This window comes from Crocuta crocuta, unplaced genomic scaffold, assembly GCF_008692635.1.
Source record: "Crocuta crocuta isolate KB4526 unplaced genomic scaffold, BGI_CrCroc_1.0 scaffold94, whole genome shotgun sequence".
In the NCBI taxonomy this organism is placed as follows: Eukaryota; Metazoa; Chordata; class Mammalia; order Carnivora; family Hyaenidae; genus Crocuta; species Crocuta crocuta.
This window is the reverse complement of record NW_027530180.1, coordinates 555188-577615: the sequence shown is the minus strand read 5'-3', so window position 1 is coordinate 577615 and position 22428 is coordinate 555188. Positions and strand designations below refer to the sequence as shown.

General features: G+C 44.9%; 1 protein-coding gene across 1 annotated transcript in view; it reads left to right on the top strand.

The window, feature by feature from the left end:
- The window catches only part of RGS20 (regulator of G protein signaling 20), a 77037-nt gene extending 64409 nt beyond the window's left edge, over positions 1-12628 (top strand). Inside the window, exons 9-11 of the mRNA XM_077765016.1 lie at positions 5957-6043; positions 7999-8233; positions 11635-12628. Of these exons, the coding sequence (XP_077621142.1) occupies positions 5957-6043; positions 7999-8233; positions 11635-11823 (511 nt within the window). The 3' untranslated portion in view covers positions 11824-12628. The remainder of the gene's footprint in view (positions 1-5956; positions 6044-7998; positions 8234-11634) is intronic.
- The last annotated feature ends 9800 nt before the right edge of the window (positions 12629-22428 follow it).

Below are 22428 nucleotides of genomic sequence, written 5' to 3'. Positions count from 1 at the left end.
CTGTTTCAGTCTGTGACTCCCTCTCTCTCTGACCCTCCCCCTAGAGGTTTGTCAATTTTGTTTATTTTTTCAAAGAACCAACTCTTGGTTTCATGGATCTGTTCAATTATTTATTTGGTCTCTATGTTGTTTATTTCTGTCCTGATTTTTCTCTTCTCCTACTGGGTTTGGGGCGCTCTTGTTGCTCTGCCTCAAGTTCCTTTAGGCGAGTTGTTAGATTTTGCACTTGCACTTTCTCTAATTTCTTGAAATAGGCCTGGAGTGCAATGTACTTTCCTCTTAGGACTGCCTTTGCTGCATAGGATAATATCTTTCTGATCTTGGCAGTGGGAAGACTGACTTTTTTAAAAGATTCGTAAACTTGGTGACATTAAAATATTAAAATGTGCCTAACAAGAGAAATATATTCCACACAAAGGCTTGTACATGAATATGTATAGCAGGGTGATTAATACTAGCCCCAAACCAGAAGCAACCTAAATGTCCACCAACTAATGAATAGATAAACAAAACGTGGCGTATCCATACAGAGGAATATGATTTGACCATAAAAGGAATGAAGTACTAAAACTGCTGAAATGTGGATGAACTTTGTAAAGATTATGCGAAGTAAAAGGAGCCAGAAACCAAAGACCACATACTGTATGATTCCATTTATGGGAAATGTCCAGAACAGGTAAATTCATAGAGACAGAAGGCACCCAGCCACCCCAAAATACATAGTCTTCTAAATACAACACTCTACCCTAAAAAAACCTCTTGTACACATGCAGAAGGAGACCTTTATGAGAGGACTCGGGAGCATGGATCTGACTGACAGAAAATGGAAATGTCCCTGAGGTTTGTGAACAGGAAAATGGATAAAGAGTAGTTAGAATGCAATACTGCACCGCATTTAAATTCACGTGCTGGAGAAAATCATGAATTTCATGAACAAAATGAAATTCATTCATGCCGCCCAGTGTTTACAGCAGCACTATGGACAAGAGCCAAAGTATAGGAAGAGCCCAAAAGTCCATCAATGGATGAATGGATAAAGAAGATGTAGTATGTATATATATACACAGTGGAAGATTCCTTGGCAATCAAAAAAGGATGAAATCTTGCCACTTGCAGGTACTTGGATGGAACTAGAGGGTATCATGCTAGGCGAAATTAGTCAAAGACAACTATCACGTGACTTCACCCATCTGAGGACTTCAAGAGATGAAACAGATGAACGTAGGAGAAGGGAAGCAAAAATAATATAAAAACAGGGAGGGGGACAAAACATCAGAGGCTCTTAAATATGGAGAACAAACAGAGTTACTGGAGGGGTTTTGGGGGGGGATGGTCTAAATGGGCGAGGGGCAGGTGTTAAGGAATCTAGTCCTGAAAATCATTGTTGCGCTATATGCTAACTAACTTGGATGTAAGTTTTTAAAAAAAGTAAATTTTTAAAAGACTAAAATAAAATAAAATTTATTTAATTGGAGTACAAATAAATAAATTCACGTGCTGGAGAAAAAATCTTTTTAAAAATTTGTAAAGCAATGCGTGTTGTATCATAATACCTTTACAAATTCGAAATATGTTTTTGTACTTATATGTTTCTACATGGAGTAGCGTAGCTATGAATGGAGTGAAAACAAATTCAGGATAGTAGTTCTCTCTGGAGTAGACACGGGTGAAAGGGGGTAGAAGAAAGTACACAGCAAACGTTAACTGTTTCAATATTTAATCTCCTTGATTTTTTTTTCCCTCAACATGCCTTTGTGATTCATCCGTGTTGATAAAACATAGTAGCATCAATTTTTTAATTTTTTTTTACATTTATTTATTTTTGAGAGAGTGAGACAGAGCATAAGCAGAGGAGGGGCAGAGAGAGGAGACACAGGATCTGAAGCAGCTCCAGGCTCTGAGCTGTCAGCACAGAGCCCGATATGGGGCTCAAACCCCTGAACCGTGAGATCATGACCTGAGCCGAAGTCCAATACTTAACCGACTGAGCCTCGCTGGCGCCCCAGTAGCATCGATTTTTAAGAAGAGTAACTGTCAGTATGTTTCATAAGCCTGTGTTGTTACCTTCCTCAAAATTCTGCTTCATGCCCTTACAGGATTTCGTTTTATCAACGAAGTCATGCAGATGCTTGATTTCTAAAAACAAACTTTTTTTTTCTTTCTAGAAGACTAAAGAATTTCTTCCTCTTTAGAACCAAAACATTTACCAAAACATAACTAGCCATGGGACTTCTTTCACTGACTAGTTCTTAAACATAGTGAGCAGCTATTTTAGCTTCCAGCAACATTTTCTTCTTGTTTTCTACCATGATAGTAACAATAAACTCAGGTTTAAAAATTGATGCAAGGGGCGCCTGGGTGGCTCAGTCGGTTAAGCAACCGACTTCGGCTCAGGTCGTGATATCACGGTTAGTGGGTTCGAGCTCCGCATCAGTCTCTGTGCTGACGGCTAGCTCATAGCCTGGAGCCTGCTTCGGATTCTGTGTCTCCCTCTCTCTCTGACCCTCCCCTGCTCACGCTTCTCTCTCTAAATAAATAAATAAAACATTTAAAAAATAAATAAATAAAAAATAAAAATTGGCACAAAATATACCTTTCACTTTTTAAATAACACGTTATTTCGTGAAGAAATATTCCTACTTCTAAAATAATGAGACAGGGAAAACATGTCAAAGCTTAAATAAAGACTGTGTTATTTAACTCACAGTATAACTTCTAGGCCTCTTAGAAATCTCGTGTCGAATTCATCCTTTTTTTCCTCTTTGATTTTTCATACCCACTGTGTACTAATGTTTTCTGCTTAACAAAAGATGCCTAAGAAGTCCAGCGGTATTAATGCTCTCACAGCGAGCACGCCGTCCACATGCCTCGGAAGTGTGCTTTTGTTTTCAGAAACCATTATTTACCGAAACTGGCATCGTGGAAGCCACAAAGTGGAGGCTTCCTGCATGTCTCCTGACTTCGCATCAAAGAAAAACAGAGCTGCACACCCACCCCACCCTCCATTACTGAAAATCCATAAAACAAATGTGCTGGAAATAGGCCAAATTACTTATCTAAAATGGTAGAAAGAGTGGAAAGGAAAGCCATATGATAAAAAGGATAGGAAAAATGGTACAGTGGCAATAGCCAGATAACGCAAACTTAATATCTTTTTGAAAAACTTTTTTAAAGATTTTTTTTTTATGTTGATTTATTTTTGAGAGAAAGAGGCAGACACACGGAATGCGAGCAGGGGAGGCGCAGAGAGAGAAGGAGACACAGAATCCGAAGCAGGCTCCAGGCTACGAGCTGTCAGCACAGAGCCCGATGGGGGACTTGAACTCATGAACCGTGAGATCGTGACCTGAGCTGAGGTCGGACGTTTAACGTACTGAGCCACCCAGGCGCCCAAGATTTTATTTTGAAGTAATCTCTACACCAATGTGGGGCTTGAATGTATAGCCCCGAGATCAAGAGTCACAGACTCCTGAGCCAGCCAAGTGCCCCCATTTTGAAATTAATAAGGAACTAAAAGCCTTCCTGCTTTAAAAGCAAGAACACAGCGAGGATGTCTGTTCTCCCCCCAGTTTAACATTGGATGTTAGGTATCAGGTGATGATGCAGTTGGACAAGGGGAAACAACCAGAGGCCTAAGAATCCGAAGAGAAGTGGTAAGACTCGCCATCTGCAGAAGATACGAGAGTACACCCGGAAATGCCAACAGAATGACTGTGAAGCTAATGCAAACACAGAAGAATTCAAATCCTAGAAAAATAAAGAATTAGTGTAAAAAAGAATAGCCTTCAGATGTAAAGAACTCTTATGATACCAAAATAAAAAAACAAACCAATTTAGGGGCGCCTGGGTGGCTCAGTCGGTTAAGCGTTGGACTTCAGCTCAAGTCATGATCTCACAGTTCATGGGTTCAAGCCCCGCATCGGGCTCTGTGCTGACAGCTCGGAGCCTGGAGCCTGTTTCAGATTCTGTGTCTCCCTCTCTCTCTGACCCTCCCCTGCTCACACTGTCTCTCTCTCTCTCTCAATCTCTCTCTCTCTCTCTCAGAAATAAATTTTTAAAAAAAATTATAGGGGCTCCCGGGTGGCTCAGTCGGTTGGGCGTCCAACTTCAGCTCAGGTCATGATCACACGGTGTGTGGGTTCGAGCCCCGTGTCGGGTTCTGTGCTGACAGAATCTGGAGCCTGATTCAGATTCTGTATCTCCCTCTCTCTCTGACCCTCTGCTGCTCATGCTGGCTCTCTTCCTCTCTCAGAAATAAATAAAACATTAAAAAAAATTTTTAATTAAAAAATAAAAAACCAATTTATTTTTTTAAGTTTATCTTGAGAGAGAACAGTCGGGGAGGGGCAGAAAGAAACGCGGACAGAAGATCCAAAGCAGGCTCTGCTGACAGCAGGGAGCCCAATGTGGGGCTCAAACTCACGAACCGGGAGATCATGACCTGAGGAAGTCAGACGCTTAACCGACTGAGCCACCCAGGTGCCCTTAAAAAACAAACCAAGTTAAAAGCAGGCAAAAGATCTCAGTAGATAGTTCTCTAAAGAAGATGTACAAATAGCTAATAAATACATGAAAAAATACTCAAGTGTCATTAGCCGCTAGCAAAATGCAAATCAAAGCCACAGTGAGCTACCACTTCATACCCCCTGAACTGGCAAGAATAAAAAGGACAGACAGGTGTTGGCAAGGATGTGGGGAAACCTCCCAACATTGCCGGTAGGAATGTCAAATGGTGCGGCTACTTTGGGAGACAGTTTGGGACCTCTTCAGAATGTTAAAAATAGAGTTAACGTATGAGAGCCTTTCCGTTTGTAAGTATCTACGCAAGAGAAATAAAAACAGACGTGCACAGAATGTGCACAGTGGGATTATTTATAACAGCCAAGAAGTGCAACTAACCTAGGTGGTCATCGATTGATGGATAACAAATGGCCCTATGTTCCCGTTCAATGGGCCGTTATTAAGCTGCAGAAAGGATTGAAGTGTTGATACTGACTACGACCTGAATGAGCCTCACAGACATCATGCCCGGTGAGAGAAGGCAGTCACCAAAGAACACATGCTGTATTGTTCAGAAGAGGTGTATCCACAGAGACAGGACCTAGGTGGGTGAGCACACGTCTAGGGCTAGAGGGTGTGGGATATGGGGGGTAAGGAGGGCTTCCTCTTACAGTGATCCAGACATTCTAGAAGTTAGTAGTGACCATTGTACAACCTGATTATGCTGCAAACCACTGGATCGTTCGCTTTAAGCAGGTGACTTCATGATGTATCAGTGATGGTTCAGTGAAGCTATTAAGAAAGTAACAGCCTCGGGAAGCCTGGGTGGCTCAGTCAGTTAAAGTGTCTGACTTTAGCTCAGGTCATGATCTTGCAGTTCGTGAGTTCGAGCCCCACGTTGGGCTCTGTGCTGACAGCTGGGAGCCTGGAGCCTGCTTCAGATTCTGTGTCTCCCTCTCTCTCTGACCCTCCCCCACTCACACTCTGTCTCTCTCTTTCAAAAATAAATAAACATTTTTTTAAAATGTTCAGTATATTCGGGGTGCCTGGGTGGCTTAGTCGGTTAAGCGTCTGACTTTCGCTTAGGTCATGATCTCGCAGTTCGTGGGTTCGAGCCCCGCGTCGGGCTCTGTGCTGACTGCCAGCTCAGAGCCTGGATCCTGTTTCAGTCTGTGTCTCCCTCTCTCTCTGACCCTCCCCTGCTCATGCTGTCTCTTTCTCTCTCTCTCTCTCTCCTAGAAATAAATTTAAAAAAAAAAAAAAAACATTAAAAAAAATGTTCAATATATTCTTTGCTACATCTGACTGGCTCAGTCTATAGAGCATGCAACTCAATCTTGGGGTTGTGGGTTCGAGCCCCACACTGGGTATAGAGATTACTGAAAAATAATATCTTTAAAATATTCCTTGATACAGAATGATCTCAAATGACATTTAAATGTCATGTTTCATGCAGTCTCACTGTTAGAAACCAAGAAGAACAGAGACCCAGGAGGGCCTCCCATGAACTCGTACGAGAAGACCTTCCAACCTGTGAAGAAAGGTAACGTCTCATTGTTTAGCTTACTAAATTGACAGAAATGCTAGCCTTCTTATTTTTATTTTTTTTGCATTGGAACACAGTTTCTCTTACTGCAATTTAATATCAAATCATAATGTGGCACCACATCTTCTCTCTGCAGAATTCATTATGTGACAGAAAAATTAGTTCCATTATTAACTGCATCCCTGCTAATCACAAATATAAATCGATGCTTCTTGACTAAACATGACATTATCCTATTTTCACATGGTAGACTTTTAAAAAGACCATGGTGAGGGTCGCCTGGGCGGCTCAGTCGGTTAAGCGTCTGACTTTGGCTCAGGTCATGATCTTGTGGTTCGTGAGTTTGAGCCCTGCATCAGGCTCTGTGCTGACAGCTCAGAGCCTGGAGCCTACTTCAGGTTCTGTGTCTCCCTCTCTCTCTCTCTCTCTCTGCCTCTTCCCTGTTCATTCTCTGTCTCTCTGTCTCTCAAAAAAAGAAAGAATAAACATTTTTTAAAAACTTTTTTAAATGTTTTATTTATTTTTGAGACAGAGCATGAGTGGTAGAGGGGCAGAAGTGGTTTTTTTCTGCATTCTTTATCTTATTTATCCTTACCCAGACTTTTCAAAGTCTGGGAAGCATATTAAAATCTTCCACAATTTGGGGCACTTGGCACGCTCAGTTGGAAGGGTTTGAGGCTCTTGATCTCAGGGTCGTGAGTTTGAGCCCCACATTGGATGTGGAGATTACTGAAGAAATAAATAAAAACTTAAAAAAAAATCTTAACACAGTTTATGAGTTTAAAAATTTTTTTTAATGTTTTATTTATTTCTGAGAGAGAGAGAGAGACAGCGTGAGCAGGGGAGGGTCAGAGAGAGTGAGACACAGAATCTGAAGCAGGCTCCAGGCTCTGAGCTGTCAGCCCAGAGCCCCATGTGGGGCTTGAACTCATGAACCATGAGACCATGACCTGAGCCGAAGTCGGACGCTTAACCGACTGAGCCACCCAGGCGCCCCAAGAAGGATCATTGTTAACTGATCTCAATATATTTAAAATACAAGTAAACATAAACTAAAACAGGGAGTCCAAAATTAAGAATAGCAGGTCCCCTCGTGGAGGAGGGCGCCAGGCCAGCAGCGTGTGGGCAGGACGCCAAGGCAGGTGTGGCTGTTGAGGGTGCTGTTCACTCTCGAGGTGAATGCTGAACTCACAGTGGGTGTTTGTCACCCTTTGTAACTTGCAGTTATAGAGCATATTCTTTTCTCTCTTTAAAATTCTCTTTCCAATGTAAATCTTTTCTTAATGCTTATTTTGAGAGAGAGACAGAGAGTATGAGCAGGGGAGGGGTGGAGAGGGAGGGAGACACAGAATCCGAAGCAGGCTTCAGGCTCTAAGCTGTCAGCACAGAGCCCGATGCAGAGCTTGAACCCACAAACCTTGAGATCACGACCTGAGCTGAAGTCCGACGCTCAAGCGACTGAGCCACCCAGGCGCCCCGTCTCTTTCCAGTTTTAAAAACCACTAAAGAGACACAGTCCCGTTGCTGTTCTGGAAGGCGGTGTGCTAAGGTCTGACTTAGCCCTGTCACAGGGGACTGGAGAGTTCTGGTCAGACGCTTCTAGAATTTTTCTTCACTGTTACAAGTTTAAAGCTTTGCCGGGACTCCTCTAGGTACAAACCCGTGTGTTCTGAGCAGTTATTCTAGCACTTGGTTTGCAAGCACTTTGGCCGTGGCCATGCCCTCCAGCTAAGCAATTTGAAAGCCGTGCACTCCAGCAAAAACAGTTCCGTAGTCACGGCTGTTTGCTAAAGGCTTCAGGAAATGAGAACAGCGCTCTCTCTTCCCAAAAGGGCCTGGGCACACGCTTCCATTCTCAGATGGGGTGAAAGCTGTGTTTCTAGCGATGAATTTCAAAGGGATTACCAGTAACATGGGTCCATCCTGCCCCTTGCTTTCTGTCCCCACTGAAGCCCCAGCCCCACTCTGGAAGAAGTGAACGCGTGGGCACAGTCATTTGACAAGGTGGTGCTCACTCCCGCGGGGAGGAACGCCTTCCGGGAATTCCTCCGAACAGAGTTTAGTGAGGAAAATATGCTCTTCTGGATGGCGTGTGAGGAACTGAAGAAAGAAGCTAACAAGACCATTATTGAAGAGAAGGCCAGGATCATCTATGAAGACTACATTTCTATTCTTTCTCCTAAAGAGGTAGGTACCCACCAAAGCTTTCCTCCCAGGGGGCCGTGGCTCAAATGATCCCCCTCACTGTTGGGTCACCTGAGATGGTGGAGAAAACACCCATAGTGTCCGGGTGCCTTTGACTGTGGCCTCACAGGCGGGCTCTGAGTGCCCCCCTACACTCTCTGAAAGACTTCGTGCATTTTTCTGGAAAATATAGCATTCGTGACTTTCATCAGATTCTCCAGAAGGGGGAGTCTATGCATTTTATTGTAAATACTGTTTAAAAATTATTCTACCCTGTAAGCATTAAACAAAAGTATCCTTTTCTTCTGAGCAAAATCTTTTTTCCAGCTATTTTTATTTTAGGTGAAATAGCATCGCTGATGTGATACGGAGGCTGCGTAGGTTTTCCCTAGGGCGTCCTTTCCTGCGTCAGAGAAACTACCAGATGGGTGAAATCAATCAAGTTTCCATCGCCCGCTTTTTGTTCCTTCAAAGGCAGAATCTGAGGGGTCAAGTTGATCTCAAAACCTAGTGTCTTGTAGCTCCGATTGTGAAATCACCCATTATTTCCCACTCTGTGCTCCGAACAATATAAAGTCAATAAGCTTCGGTCAAGGGGGCAGACAGACGTGGAGCCCCTGGTGTGTGACACGGCTGGGGGAGTGCACTGTCAATGGGGGGGGAGGGGAGGGAATGAGGCAGAGGTCCTAGAAGAGACCATGGACGGACTAAGGACATGGGGCGGAAACTACCAGAAACACGACGGGTGGACTAGGTGTGCCAAGGACAGAAGCGGGCCATCGGGTGACCTGGAAGAGTGTCGTGTGGCTTGCAGAGTGTGGCATGTTCACCAAACCATGAGCGCCTGCACACGGTGGAGGCAGGAAGAGTGTGTAGAAAAGGGGGTGGTCCCAGAACATCGAGGGGCTTGGGGGCCATGCTGGGGTTTCCTGACTGTTATCTCAGGAAGCCCTTTGAGTTTAGCCCGGCAACGTCATCGAATTGGGGTCTTCGAGAGACCAGTATGGCCGCAGAATGGAGTAGGAGGAGAAGACGAGAGGCAGCGGGGGTTGGCAGGCTTATTCACTAGTGTAGACGGGACCTGAGGAGCCAGATTGGGGTCAGCCTAAGGGAAACCAGAGAGGTGGGGTTTGATTTGAGGTGAGTCCCAGCCTCTGGACGATTCCCACGTGTCCGGGCAGACTGGACGGTGGCACAGCTCGTGGAAATTGGGTAGAGGGGCTGGGATCGTGCCCGGGAGAAAGACCACCGGGCCAACTTCGCTTACTTACGTCTGTGTGTTTAAGTTGGACATACTCCGGTGATAGATGTGTGAAGGTGGAGTTCAGAAAGTCCTTTCCATTTTGGATGAATAGAGGCAAGAGAACTCTTATACTTCAATTTATGGCTTCTACATATTATTTTGTCATGATTTTTCCTTATTTTTTCTGAGCTACGATTTTCATCGCTTTTTTTTTTAAGTTTTTTATTTATTTCTGAAAGAGAGAAAGACAGTGTGCGCAGGAGAGGGTCAGAGAGAGAGGGAGACACAGAATCCGAAGCAGGCTCCAGGCTCTGAGCTGTCAGCACAGAGCCCGATGTGGGGCTCGAACCCACAAACCGTGAGATCATGACCTGAGCCAAAGTCGGATGCTTAACCGACTGAGCCACCCAGGCGCCCCCATCGCTGACTTTTAAAGCATCATATAACCAAAACACTCAATAGCAAATGTGTGAAGCAAAAAGGATATACAAAGATGACCCTTTCTTCCCAACTGGAAGTGTCCATTACTTGAAATAGAAAAGCATGACATTTTTTTAATAGCTTAGATTCTGGGGTGGGATTCACGTGAGTCTGAACCCTGGTTCTCTCATTTAATGGCTCTATAACCTTTGGTGTATTTCGGCACCTCTCTGGACGTCTGTTTCCTCATCTGTACACAGGGGGCATCACCAGTTTCCCGCTCGTCTGGGAGGGTTCCAAGGGAGGATGGACGCAAAGCCCCGGCATGGCCCCGAGCACCGTCGTCACCCTGGATGGCCTCTTCTTGAAGCTACCTCCCTTCATTCCATTGTCCTGAGCAGACACCCCCCAGCCCTTCTTCGTGCGGAGCGGTAGCTGTAGCCATTCCGTGCGTGCCCTGCTCCGTGTGAACCAAATGGTCCTCGGTGGTTTCTGCACCACATCCGTTTACTTCTCCAACAAGAGCAGGCGATTTCTTCCTCAGCCAATGACATGTATCAGGCCCCTCCTTCGGCAGGAGCTGTGTCCCTGGGCACCCGGCCCTGACTCTCAAGAAGCTTCTACCGGAGGATTGCCTAGTGCTGAGGGCCGCTGTGGGAATAAGCTCGGGGGCAAGGGGCCGACAAAGGTTCTTGACCCAGAAGGGAAGGATGTGTGAGTTCAGTTCATGGGGAAAGTGTGAGCCCAGCAGCTTGCCCTGGTCTAGGAGACGGCCTTTCCTAGGATGCGCGAAACATCAGAGAACGAAGAGCCAGCATCTCCTGGGGACTTGCTGAATTCCAAGCGCTTTAAATAAATTCTCGTTAAATCCCCACCAACTACCGTCACCATCATCCCCTTTACGGAGGAGTTCGCTAGGGCACAGTTTCCTTTGCCGAAGTCCCCACGGCTAGGCGGTGACATAGCTGGGATTTAACAGCCGCGCTGTGAACCCTTCCACGGTGCTCTAGCTTAGCTTCCAGTCCCCAGCCGGCCTGACCCTCATTCCCAGAAATCGGTGACTGTGTTCTTAGCCAGTTACAGCCTGGGACCTCAAGGTTTTAGCCCATGTGGTAGTAAGAAATTAGCAAGGTCTAAGTCTGTGCATGCCGTCATTTTTCTTCAAAGGACATTGCACAGTCATTTTAAAGAAGGAAAACGGGGGCACCTGGGTGGCGCGGTTGGTTAAGCATCTGACTCTTGATCTCTGCTCAGGTCATGATGTCACAGTGTCTGGGTTCGAGCCCCTTGGGATTCTGTCTCTTCTTCTCTCTTCCCTTCCCCAGCTTGTGCTCGCTCGCTCTCTCAAAATAAATAGATTTTAAAAACTTTTTTAATAAATAAAGAAGGAAAACAATGTTGTGGTTTCCTAAAGCACCACGATCCCCACCAGCATTACTTGTGGGAAATTCACATTGTCCGCCTTCCCCAGACCCACCCGAGTCCAAAACTCTGCAGGTGGAGCCCAGCAAGCTGCGTACCAAGCCTTTCGGGGGCTTCTGATGCCACTGAAGTGAGAGAACAACCACCACCACCCCACCCCCCGTTCATTATGTGTTCAGTTTCTCTCTCAGCAATTTAGATTCGTGGATGACCTTGTTTGGTGTGGGACTTTTAAAAAGCCAGACAAGCCACGGGAGACTTGTAGGGATTTCCAAAGAGAGCTGTATGTAATACACCTCTTACTTGTTTTGATTGACAGGTCAGCTTGGACTCCCGAGTAAGAGAGGTCATCAACAGGAACATGGTGGAACCCTCTCAACACATATTTGATGATGCGCAACTCCAGATCTACACCTTAATGCACAGAGACTCATACCCCCGATTCATGAACTCTGCCCTCTATAAAGATCTGCTTCAGTCCTTATCTGAGAAATCAGCTGAAGCCTAGGATGTTCTCAAATATATTTATTATTAATAAAATAATAAAAGAACTCATGGACTATGTCTAGTACAGGGAACTTAGAGATAGTAGCATCTCCTGCTAGAGTAATATTCGGGCTATTTTAATAACAGATGATTCCTTCCCCGGGAGGCTGTATATTCACAACGTAAATCACAGCCACCTTTTGGAGAACAATGGGGTCGGCTGTCTTAGATAAAGATAGTATGTTTACATTTACAGTAACTAGCATGTCGCGAATGGCAAAGAACACACTGGAAGACTATACTGCCTGGGGCGTGTACGCCCACAGGAGCAAACAGGACTGCTTTTGTTTTGCATGAGTCCGGTATCTGAAGACTCTCCTCCCAAAGAAAAGGCATTCAAGTGTTTCTTAGCTACTCCTGCCTTCCATCAAGCTGTTCTATTTTGCTTCTCAGCGCCATTACTGGACCCAAATCCCTGTTTTATAAAGATGCGTCACCACGACTTATAAAACGGTATTCCACGCTCAGAATACGTGTATGCAGGTACATACAGGTGCGTGTGTATCTATACTAGTTAATGTAAAGTACTGCGCTCGTAAGCGGATCGGTCTCCTGTGTGGTAAGGAAAGCAGTGTTGAGACAGTTTTGTTGAAAAGTCACCATTGTTTTATTATCAGAATCTGCCAGCCTAAAGAATGAATTTTTAATCCACAGCTTAGTCGTGTTCATAACAAAACTTTCAAATAAGCGTATTTCCATTTTTTATTATTCAAAGAAATATGGGCATTTTCACTCTAAAAAAATAAAGCACAAGAGTTTTATCTCCATTTTTTTTTCACATGTGAATATTTGAGAATGTAAGATTAAGTAAGTAGAGTTGGTTACGTGCAAGGTACTGTTTCTTGGCCGGACTAGGACTCTATTTTTATTGTTGGCAAATGGGGTAATAGCTTACGGGTACAGCTAGTGATTTGTATACTTGAACCATCCTGGAGAAAAACCCTTCGCTGCAGTGAATGGGAAGGACCTCCAAAATCTGGAATGGCTTGAGCAGCGGGTTGGAAATTAATGTGCAAGGGAGCGCTGGGGTGGCTCAGTCGGTTAAGCATCTGACTCTTGATCTCGGCTCAGGTCATGATCTCGCAGTTCATGAGTTCAAGCCCCGAATTGGACTTTTCGCTGACAACACAGAGACTGCTTGGGATTCTCTACCTCCCTCTCTGTCTACTTCTCTCTCTCTCTAAAATAAACAAACATAGAAGAAGAGGAGAGGAGCAAAGAAAAAAGAAAAGGAAAGAAAGTAAAGTGCCAGGGGCCCACGGCAGACTTCATCCCACAGGGGAGGGCTTTCCTCGTGGTCATCCACGTGGCCCTTCGGCTTGACAGCGTCTTCATTACTCTCTTCAAGCCCCAGACTAAGGCCCTTGGCCACCTTACCTCTTAGTTTCCTGTGAGTACATGTCCCTGACCCTGTCGTCTTCCTGTGTAACCTACAAATATGTCCGGATGGGCATCTCCCCTCTGTCTTGTCCTGAGAAATGATGTACCCTTTCCTCCTTTTTTCTAAATTTATTCTGAGAAAGTGAGCAGGGGAGGGGCAAAGAGGGACTCCCAAGCAAGTTGCTTGCTGTCGGCACAGAGCCCGACCCGGGGCTTGATCTCCTGACTGTGAGATCGTGACCCGAACCGAAATCAAGAGTTGGACACTCAACCGACTGGGCCACCCAGGCGTCCCTCTTTCCTCCTTTTCAAGGCATCAACCCCTTACATGTGCTTTTGACTCCGCAGTCGACGGTCTCATGTTCTCACTAGACAGGGGATCCGACTGTGAGTGAAGATGAGCCCTCTCTCTCGTCTACACACTGAGGATGACCCGGGTCCTCGGCCACTACCTCACACTGTGGAGACAGGGAGGAACTTGGGCTAGAGAAGGCCTGCGGGGCGACAGAAGATTCGGGCAGAGGGGACGCCAAAGCTACAACACACAGGGGTGTGTGAGAGTGAGTGTGTGTGTGTGTGTGAGTGTGTGTGTGAGTGTGGCGGGGCAGAGGTTTAGGGAAGGTATTTGTAACGGAACAACCCAAAAGCGCCCTGTCGCGGACCTGCGGACATGAAGTGACGGAAGATGCGAAGACCCCAGTCGGATGGAAACCCGGGTGCTGGGATTTTACGTGGAGGATTCGGGAGTTTTCAACGCATCTGAGTCCGGCTGGCCGAGGAGCTCGAGCGTGGAAACAGCCGGCGGGAAGTCCTCGCAAGGACGGNAACTCTACGACTTCAGCTCAGGTCATGAGCCCACGGATTGTGGGTTCGAGCCCCGCGTCGGGCTCTGTGCTGACAGCTCAGAGCCTGGAGCCTGCTTCGGATTCTGTGTCTCCCTCTCTCTCTGCCCCTCCCTCATTCATGCTCTGTCTCTCTCCGTCTCAAAAATAAATGAACTATTAAAAGAAAGAAAGCAGGGGCGATGAGGGCCTCATTCCCTGGCACTGCCGTGCAAATCATAACCAGTCGACGGCTGGCTCGCTCAGTAGAGCAGGCGACTCTCCATCTCAGGGTTGACGTGGAGCCTCACGTTGGATGTAGAGACGATTTAAAAATAAAATCTTAAAGGGGGCACCCGGTGGCTCAGTTGGTTAAGCGTCCGACTCTTGATTTCGGCTCAGGTCGTGATCTCACGGTTCGTGAGATCGAGCCCTGCATCAGGCTCTGCGTTAACAGTGCGGAGCCTGGTTGGGATTCCCTCCCTGCCCCTACCCCGTTTGTGCTCTCTTTCTCAAAATAAAGAAACTCTAAAAATAAAATCTTAAAAAAACGAATCCATAGAAAGATTTGTATGATTTACTATAAATTTACATTTACTACGCGTGAGTTCTTGCCATTATTACTCAAACCGTGAGATCATGACCTGAGCGGTCGTCGGACGCCTAACCGACCGAGCCCCCCAGGCGCCCCTGACGCCCTTGGTTCTTCGATCCCCTCCCCATTGTTTAAATTACTGCCCACGGGCTCACAGCTCCCAAATCAGGACCTGGTAGACGTCCTCCGTGCATCCCAATCAGCTGCCTGGGGACATCTCCCCTTGCGAATCCCACAGAGGAGCGAAACTCTTCTAAATTCTGACGTAGCGCCCCCCTGCCTCCAAGCCCCACCCCAGCCACCCGGCCAGTCCCCTAAGCTCTCATCCAGGTGCTGACTTCTCCCTGCTTTCTCCTCGCAAACAAAATCACCGAGCCCTGCTGGTCTTTCCTTCCAAATATTTCTCATGGCTTTCTTCTCCTTCCTCCTTCCCACCCCCATCATCTCACACCTGCCACTGTCATTGCCAAGGGCCTCCTGACTGATCTCCCTGCCCTGATCTCTCAGCCTTTCAAATCCACCTTTCAGGGGCGCCTGGGTGGCCTAGTCAGTTAAGCGTCCGACTTTCGCTCAGGTCATGATCTCGCGGTTTGTGGGTTCGGGCCCCGCGTCGGGCTCTGTGCTGACTGCCAGCTCAGAGCCTGGAGCCTGTTTCAGTCTGTGACTCCCTCTCTCTCTGACCCTCCCCTGCTCACGCTGTCCCTCTCTCTCCTAGAAATAAATAAAATAAAATAAAATAAAATAAAATAAAATAAAATAAAATAATAAAATAAAATAAAACAAATCCACCTTTCAAAATGCCTCAAGGCAATCTTTCTCACATGCAAATCCGCCCAACACCCTCCCTCTATCCCTTAGAATGTTTAGTAGCTCCCAACTGCCCATAGGACAAATACCAAATTCTTAGTCTGGTGTACAAGCAAGGACCTCTATACTCAGGATATGGCCCCCTAGCCAAGCCCACACACGGTTTAGATCCTAGAATATATACTTATAGACAAGGCGCTTCTTACTTTCATAACTGCTCATCTGTTCAGACTTTGTTAATCATTCCCCTCTCTACAATGCCACCCTTCAGTCAGCTAGCTCCAGTCATTCCTTAAGATTTACCCACACGTTACTGCCTCCAAGAAGCCTTACCTGATCTCCACGTCCATACTTCCATTGTGTTGGGCGCCATTCTTGAGGATTCCAGGGTTTTCCTATACACATACTTACCTGAGTTTACAAATCATGTTCACATATCTATCTGTCTCTCCCCTGAGACAGTAAGCTCCAGAGGCATTGGAAATAGACCTTATCCCTCATTATAGTATAATCTAGTTAAGAACAGTATTCAATAACTATTTGTAGAACTGGAGAGCTACAGCATGAAAATGGAATTTCCGTAGCGAAAAAACAAAAATTCCATTCCAAATGTGTTTCTCAATGTGTCACATCTCAGAGAGAGTTCATCACGGCCCATGTGGCTACAGAACTCACTACCACTACCAACTAATCCAGGGACTCAATCGGTAGTGACATCTGTGTGTAGGAAAGAATCCAGAGGCCACCCCAAATGTATCCTACAAAGTCAATGCAATTCCAAGGTTTTTGAAAATTCCTAAGTAAACTTTGAAGTTTTTTTTGTTGGGGTGGATGGTGCTTCATGTGGAAAAAAAATGGGTATATAAACAAATATAAATTCCAAAAGAGCTTAAAGATTGAAAAGCTTTTTAAAATAAGAACATTATAAGAATATTAGAAAAAAATTTAGACAATAGTTTTATAACTTCAGATGGGAAAGGTCTTTTTTTTTCAGGTTTAATCACTTATTTTGAGAGACAGAGAGAGAGAGAGAGAGAGAGAATGAGAATCCCAACCAGGCTCCGCACTGCCAGTACAGAGCCCAATGCAGGGCTCAAACCCACAAACAATGAGATCATGACCAGAGCCGATATCAAGAGTCAGATGCTTAACTGACTGAGCCACCAAGATGCCCAGGGAAAGGTCTTCCTAAGCAAAACATAAAACCCAGAAACCATAAAATACTAATAGATTGGATTTGATGAAAAAAACTTAAATTTTGTGCCATAAAGACAACACAAAAAGGTTAGAAAACACACTAAAGAGGACTATGCAGAGTGCATTAGCAGTACCTACAGATGAGTAAGACAACTCTATAGATGAAAAAGGAAAGACAGAATAAATTAGAATTAACAGAAGAAATCAATGGGCTATAAAGATGAGCAGAGGGGCACCTGGGTGGCTCAGTCGGGTGAGCATCCAACTCTTGATTTCAGCTCAGGTCATGATCTCGCAGTTCATGGGATTGGGCCTGCGTCCGGCTCTGCAGTGACAGCACAGAGCCTGCTTGGGAGTCTCTCTCTCCCTCTCTCTCTCAAAATAAATAAATAAACATAAAAACAAAAAGATGAGTTGGAGGCACCTGGCTAGCTCAGTTGGTTAAGCAACCAACTTCAGCTCAGGTCATGATCTCATGGTTGGTGAGTTCAATCCCCACATTGGGTCTGTACTGACAGCTCAGAGCCTGGAGCCTGCTTTGGATTCAGTATCTCCCTCTCTCTCTGCCTCTCCCTCACTCACACTTTGTCTCTTTCTCTCTCAATAATAAATAAACATTAAAAATTTTTTTAATTTAAAAAAGATGAGCATAATATATACAAAAAGATAGTCATTCGAATTCAAATTAAAACGAGAGAACAGTGGTTACTATTTCCCCCTGGATTTGCCAAAACCAAAGGTTTGCAATTATCCAGTATTAGCAAAGGTGTCAGGAAAGGGGCCTTTCTATCCTATTGACAGGTAGGTAAACTAGTTTGACTTTCTGGAAAGCCATCTGGCAATATCTATCATTCTGAAGGTGCATATCCATTAGCTGGGCAGTTTGACTTTTAAGAATCTATCCTAAAGAGGCACCTGGGTAGCTCAGTTGGTTGAGCATCTGACTCTTGATACCAACTCAGGTCACGATCCCAGGATTGTGGGATCGAGCCGTCATCGGGCTCCTGAGCACGGAGCCTGCTTGGGGTTCTCTCTCCCTCTCTCTCTCTCCCCGCTCCCCCACTCATACTCTTTTGCCCTTAAAAAAAAAAAATCTATCCTACAAAACATCAAAAGCTACCCACAAGGGAAGAGTCTTAGTCTGTAAAGGAAATGCTGTATGTGCCCACAGACAGCTCTGTGGTGGAAACAAAATCCAGGCATCCACATGTACCAACAGGAAGTGTTCTAAGGTCAACTTTTAAATGAAACAAAAAACAATTTGTAGGATATGTATGTGTGCCTATTTATGCTAATAATGGCCTAAAAAAAAAGGAAAAAAATCCTCCCCCCATGACTGAGCTGGGTACTGCTTTTTATTTTTTTAATTTTTTTTTTGGTTTTATTTTTGAGACAGAGAGAGACAGAGCACGAGTGGTAGAGGGGCAGAGAGAGAGGGAGACACAGAATCTGAAACAGGCTCCAGGCTCTGAGCTGTCAGCACGGAACCCAATGCGGGGCTCAAACTCACAAACCATGTGATCATGACCTGAGCCGAAGTCAGACGCTTAACCAACTGAGCCACCCAGGCGCCCCTGGGTACTCTTTCAAGGTCTTTATCAATTATTGTTTAGCCCTCACCACACTTCCATAAGGTAGGATGGTGTTCTGCTCTACAGAGGTGAAGTTCCTTGGTCAAAGTCTCATAGCTAGTAAGCAGTAGTCGGATATGAACCTGAGATCCAAAGCCTGTGCTTTTTTTTAATGTTTTTTAATTTTTTATTTATTTCTGAGAGAGAGAGAGAGAGAGAGAGAGAGAGAGAGCGTGAACAGGGGAGGGGAGAGAGAGAGGGAGACACAGAATCCGAAACAGGCTCCAGGCTCTGAGCTGTCAGCACAGAGCCCGACAGGGGGCTCGAACCCATGAACCGTGAGATCATGACCTGAGCCGAAGTTGGATGCTTAACTGACTGAGCCACCCAGGTGCCCCCAAAAGCCTGTGCTATTAACCATTATGCAATGCCAATTTCCTAGGAGAGGACTAGAAAGCCCAGGTGAGCAAGTACACACAAACACAGAGACGTAAAGTAGAGAAAACCATGGAGTCAAGGAAATAATTTTCACTAGTTCATGATTTGGATTTAAAAGACAAAGGTAATAAAACAAGTTTCATAGGTGGTAGTTAAAAATAGCCTTACCTGGGGTGCCTGGGTGGCTCAGTTGGTTGAGCGTCCGACTTTGGCTCAGGTCATGATCTCATGGTTGAGTTCAAGCCCCGCATCGGGCTCTGACAGGTCAGAGCCTGGAACCTGCTTCGGATTCTGTGTCTCCCTCTCTCTCTGCCCCTCCCCCGCTCGTGTTCTCTCTCTCTCTCAAAAATAAACAAACATTAAAAAAGAAAATTAAAAAAAAATAGCCTTGAACCAGGGCACCTGGGTGGTTTAGTCGGCTAAGTGTCCAACTCCTGATTTCGTCTCAGGTCATGATCTCATGGTTCCTGAGTTCGAGTCCCACGTTGGGCTCTGTGCTGACAATGCAGAGCCTGTTTGGGATTCTCTCTTTCTCTCTGCCCCTCCCCCACGCACATGCATGCTCTCTTACAAATAAACCCAAAATAGCTTTGAACCAATCCTCTCTGCTCTCAGAACTCACTTAGAATCAGGTAGCCAGTAACGTGGCAAACATTTATTAAAAATCAGCCTTCATGTATAAAAATACTACTACTGTATTAGATGAGTCATTTTTTTCCCCCACCAGCGACTGAATTTGGAGCTAAACCATCTAAACTCTTTCCTGGCATGTTCGTAAGCAAAAACTTCTATTTTCAGTTTACCTCAAGTACAGCAGTCACCAAACGGGGTTTTTCCTGAGTAATGCCAACTTAATCTCAGGGAGGATAAAGTTGTGCATTATAAACTACCCACTTGAATCAACTGTCCCAGTGGAATACACTGGAAAGGCAAATAAGTAATCAAAACATTAAGAAAACTAGAAGTTACAACTTGATCAGCCTAAGAAAAGGAAATCTGAGTTAAAAAATAATTATCTACTTAAATAAATATCTACTGAGTTAAAAAATAATTATCTACTTAAATAAAAGCTTTAAAAATTAATGGTATGGTAACTACCACTAACAATGCTACATTGTATATTTGGAAGTCATGAAGAAAGATCTTAACAGGCCTCAGCACAAGAAAACAACATAACTGTGGTGAGACATGTTCACTAGACTTATTGTGACAATCATTTTGCAAAAAATACATATATTAAATCATTACACAGTAAGCCTAAAATTAATACATCATGTATCCACTGTTATCTCAATTCTTAAAGTTTTTAATGGGGAGAGGATTTATGAGCATTGGGTCTCATGGGCATATTTTGATGAATTTTAAAACAGGATCAGCACAGCAATCATTAAGAGGGGGAACAATATGGGACAGATCAATGACAGAGTCCTGAGATACATGACCCTGATAATGACCTGTGATGGTAACTGCCCCTTCCAGATGGTTCCTACTTCTGCAATTACCTGGGAATCTTAGGAGTACTCTCAAAGCTTTTGATATTCTGATATCAGAATTTTATTCAGGACCATTATACATTTACTCAATTCAAATATTCATCCAAAACAATTGAGGGTTCAAAAATTTTTTTTAATTTCTTAAGTTTATTTATTCTGAGAGAGAGCAGGAGACAGAGAGCACTGTAGAGAATCCCAAGCAGGCTCTGCACTGACAGTGCATAGCCCAGTCCAGGGCTCAAACTCAGGAACCTATGAGATCATGACCTGAGCTGAAATCAAGAGTCAGACACTTAACCGACTGAGCCACCCAGGCGTTCAAAAGATTTTTTTCAGTTGCTCGTTACAGAAACCTGTATCCAGGGGCGCCTGGGTGGCTTAGTCGGTTAAACGTCCGACTTTCACTTAGGTCATGATCTCACGGTTCGTGGGTTCGGGCCCCGCGTCGGGCTCTGTGCTGACTGCCAGCTCAGAGCCTGAAGCCTTTTTCCGCCTGTGACTCCCTCTCTCTCTGACCCTCCCCTGCTCACGCTGTCTCTCTCTCTCTTCTAGAAATAATACATTAAAAAAAAAAAAAAAAAAAAGAAATGTGTACCAAAGTAGCTAAAGCACAAAGGGAACTGAATGGCTTTCCCAAGCATAAGTGCAGGGCAGTTCTAGCAGGATCGGATTCAGACACGCAGTGTTACCCACGCCGTCTCCTCATCTGAACTTCCCTCGGCTTCATCACACATTCTGCATATTGTAGGCAAAACGGGACAGCAAAGCCCCAGATGCAGCTTCCAGTAGAAACAGTGCTTCTCTCATCTTCCAGACGTGACCTCGGGGAAGAAGCATGGCAGGGAGTGGCACCCTGAGAGACCCCCAGGGTCCCACAGAAGTAAGAAGGCTTCATGGCTCCGACAGATTTGGGAACTAGCGCCAGAAAGATGAAAGGCGTAGGTGGGGCGTTCTACTCCAGGGCTTCCATGGTTTCTGCTTTTTATTTTACATCACCTGTACTTTGCAAATGGCATTGTTACAAGAATGATTTGGAGGTATACCGTAAACCACATTTAAGGATAAAAAAAAAACTTTTTATTTCAAAGTAGCTCAGTCCTCCAATTTTGGAAACACTTGGGCTAATTTGGCTGGACCATATGACAGATCACATATCACATGTCGCTATCTTTGCAGTCCTGGCCATTAAGAGGGAAAAAATAATAATAATTAGCTGTCTTTTTATAGCACCCAGGGAGAGGAATCAGAGCAAGTCATCTGAGGTAGTCACCCGTGCCTTCATTTTCCATCCACCAGTTGGGTAAACAAGTATAAGAGTACACAAGCCAATTGGAAAAAAACTTGTTTCCATTAATAATAAAACTGTTGCATCACTTTGCAGAATTTAAGGTACCAAAGAGATCTCTCAAGACTCTAACTCATTACATTTCTTCCTTTAAAGCTGGGAGCCTAGGGGCGCCTGCGGGCTCAGTCGGTTAAGCATCTGACTTCAGCTCAGGTCATGATCTTGGAGTTCACTGTCAGGCTCACAGCTGTCAGCACAGAGCCGACTTCAGATCCTCAGTCTCCCTCTCTGCCCCTCCCCCGTGTGCTCTCGCAATAAATGGATAAATAAATGAATAAGTCAGTCAGTCAGTAAGGAGTCTAAAACACTGCCAACTGGTGGTCATCTAACCGGCTTCCACAGTCCTCATCATGTGGAACATACTTTACACCTCAGCTCCTATATGATCAAGAACAAATGTAATACACAGACACAAACATAACCGGGAAAAATGGTTTCATGAGCATCTACTATGTGACAAGCATTCTTCTAGATGTTAAAGATGCAGCAGTGAACAAGTTTCTCATAAAAACTCCCCCACTGCATCTTACTACGTGACAGCCACTGGAACACACAGCTCTTAGATTCCTTTTGACCGACTTCAATTTACCTAACCTCTCTACAACAGAATTCTTCCATTACTACCTAGGAACTTGTCAATCAGTAACTCTGTTGTTTTCTTTTAAAATGTTTATTTATTTATTTTTGAGAGAGGGCACGGGGGTGGGAAAAAGTGAGACCCGGATTTTGAAGCAGGCTCCAGGCCCCGGGCTGTCAGCACAGAGTCCGACTGTTCACTGGGAAGCAGCATCCTCAATGTGGGTACTTTTCCTGTTTTTGAAACTGACAAAAATATGTGGATTTTTATGTCAGTGAACATTCACATCACAGTTCCCAGTGGGATAGAACTCTTCTTAACTGGCCAATTTTCTCCAGCTGAA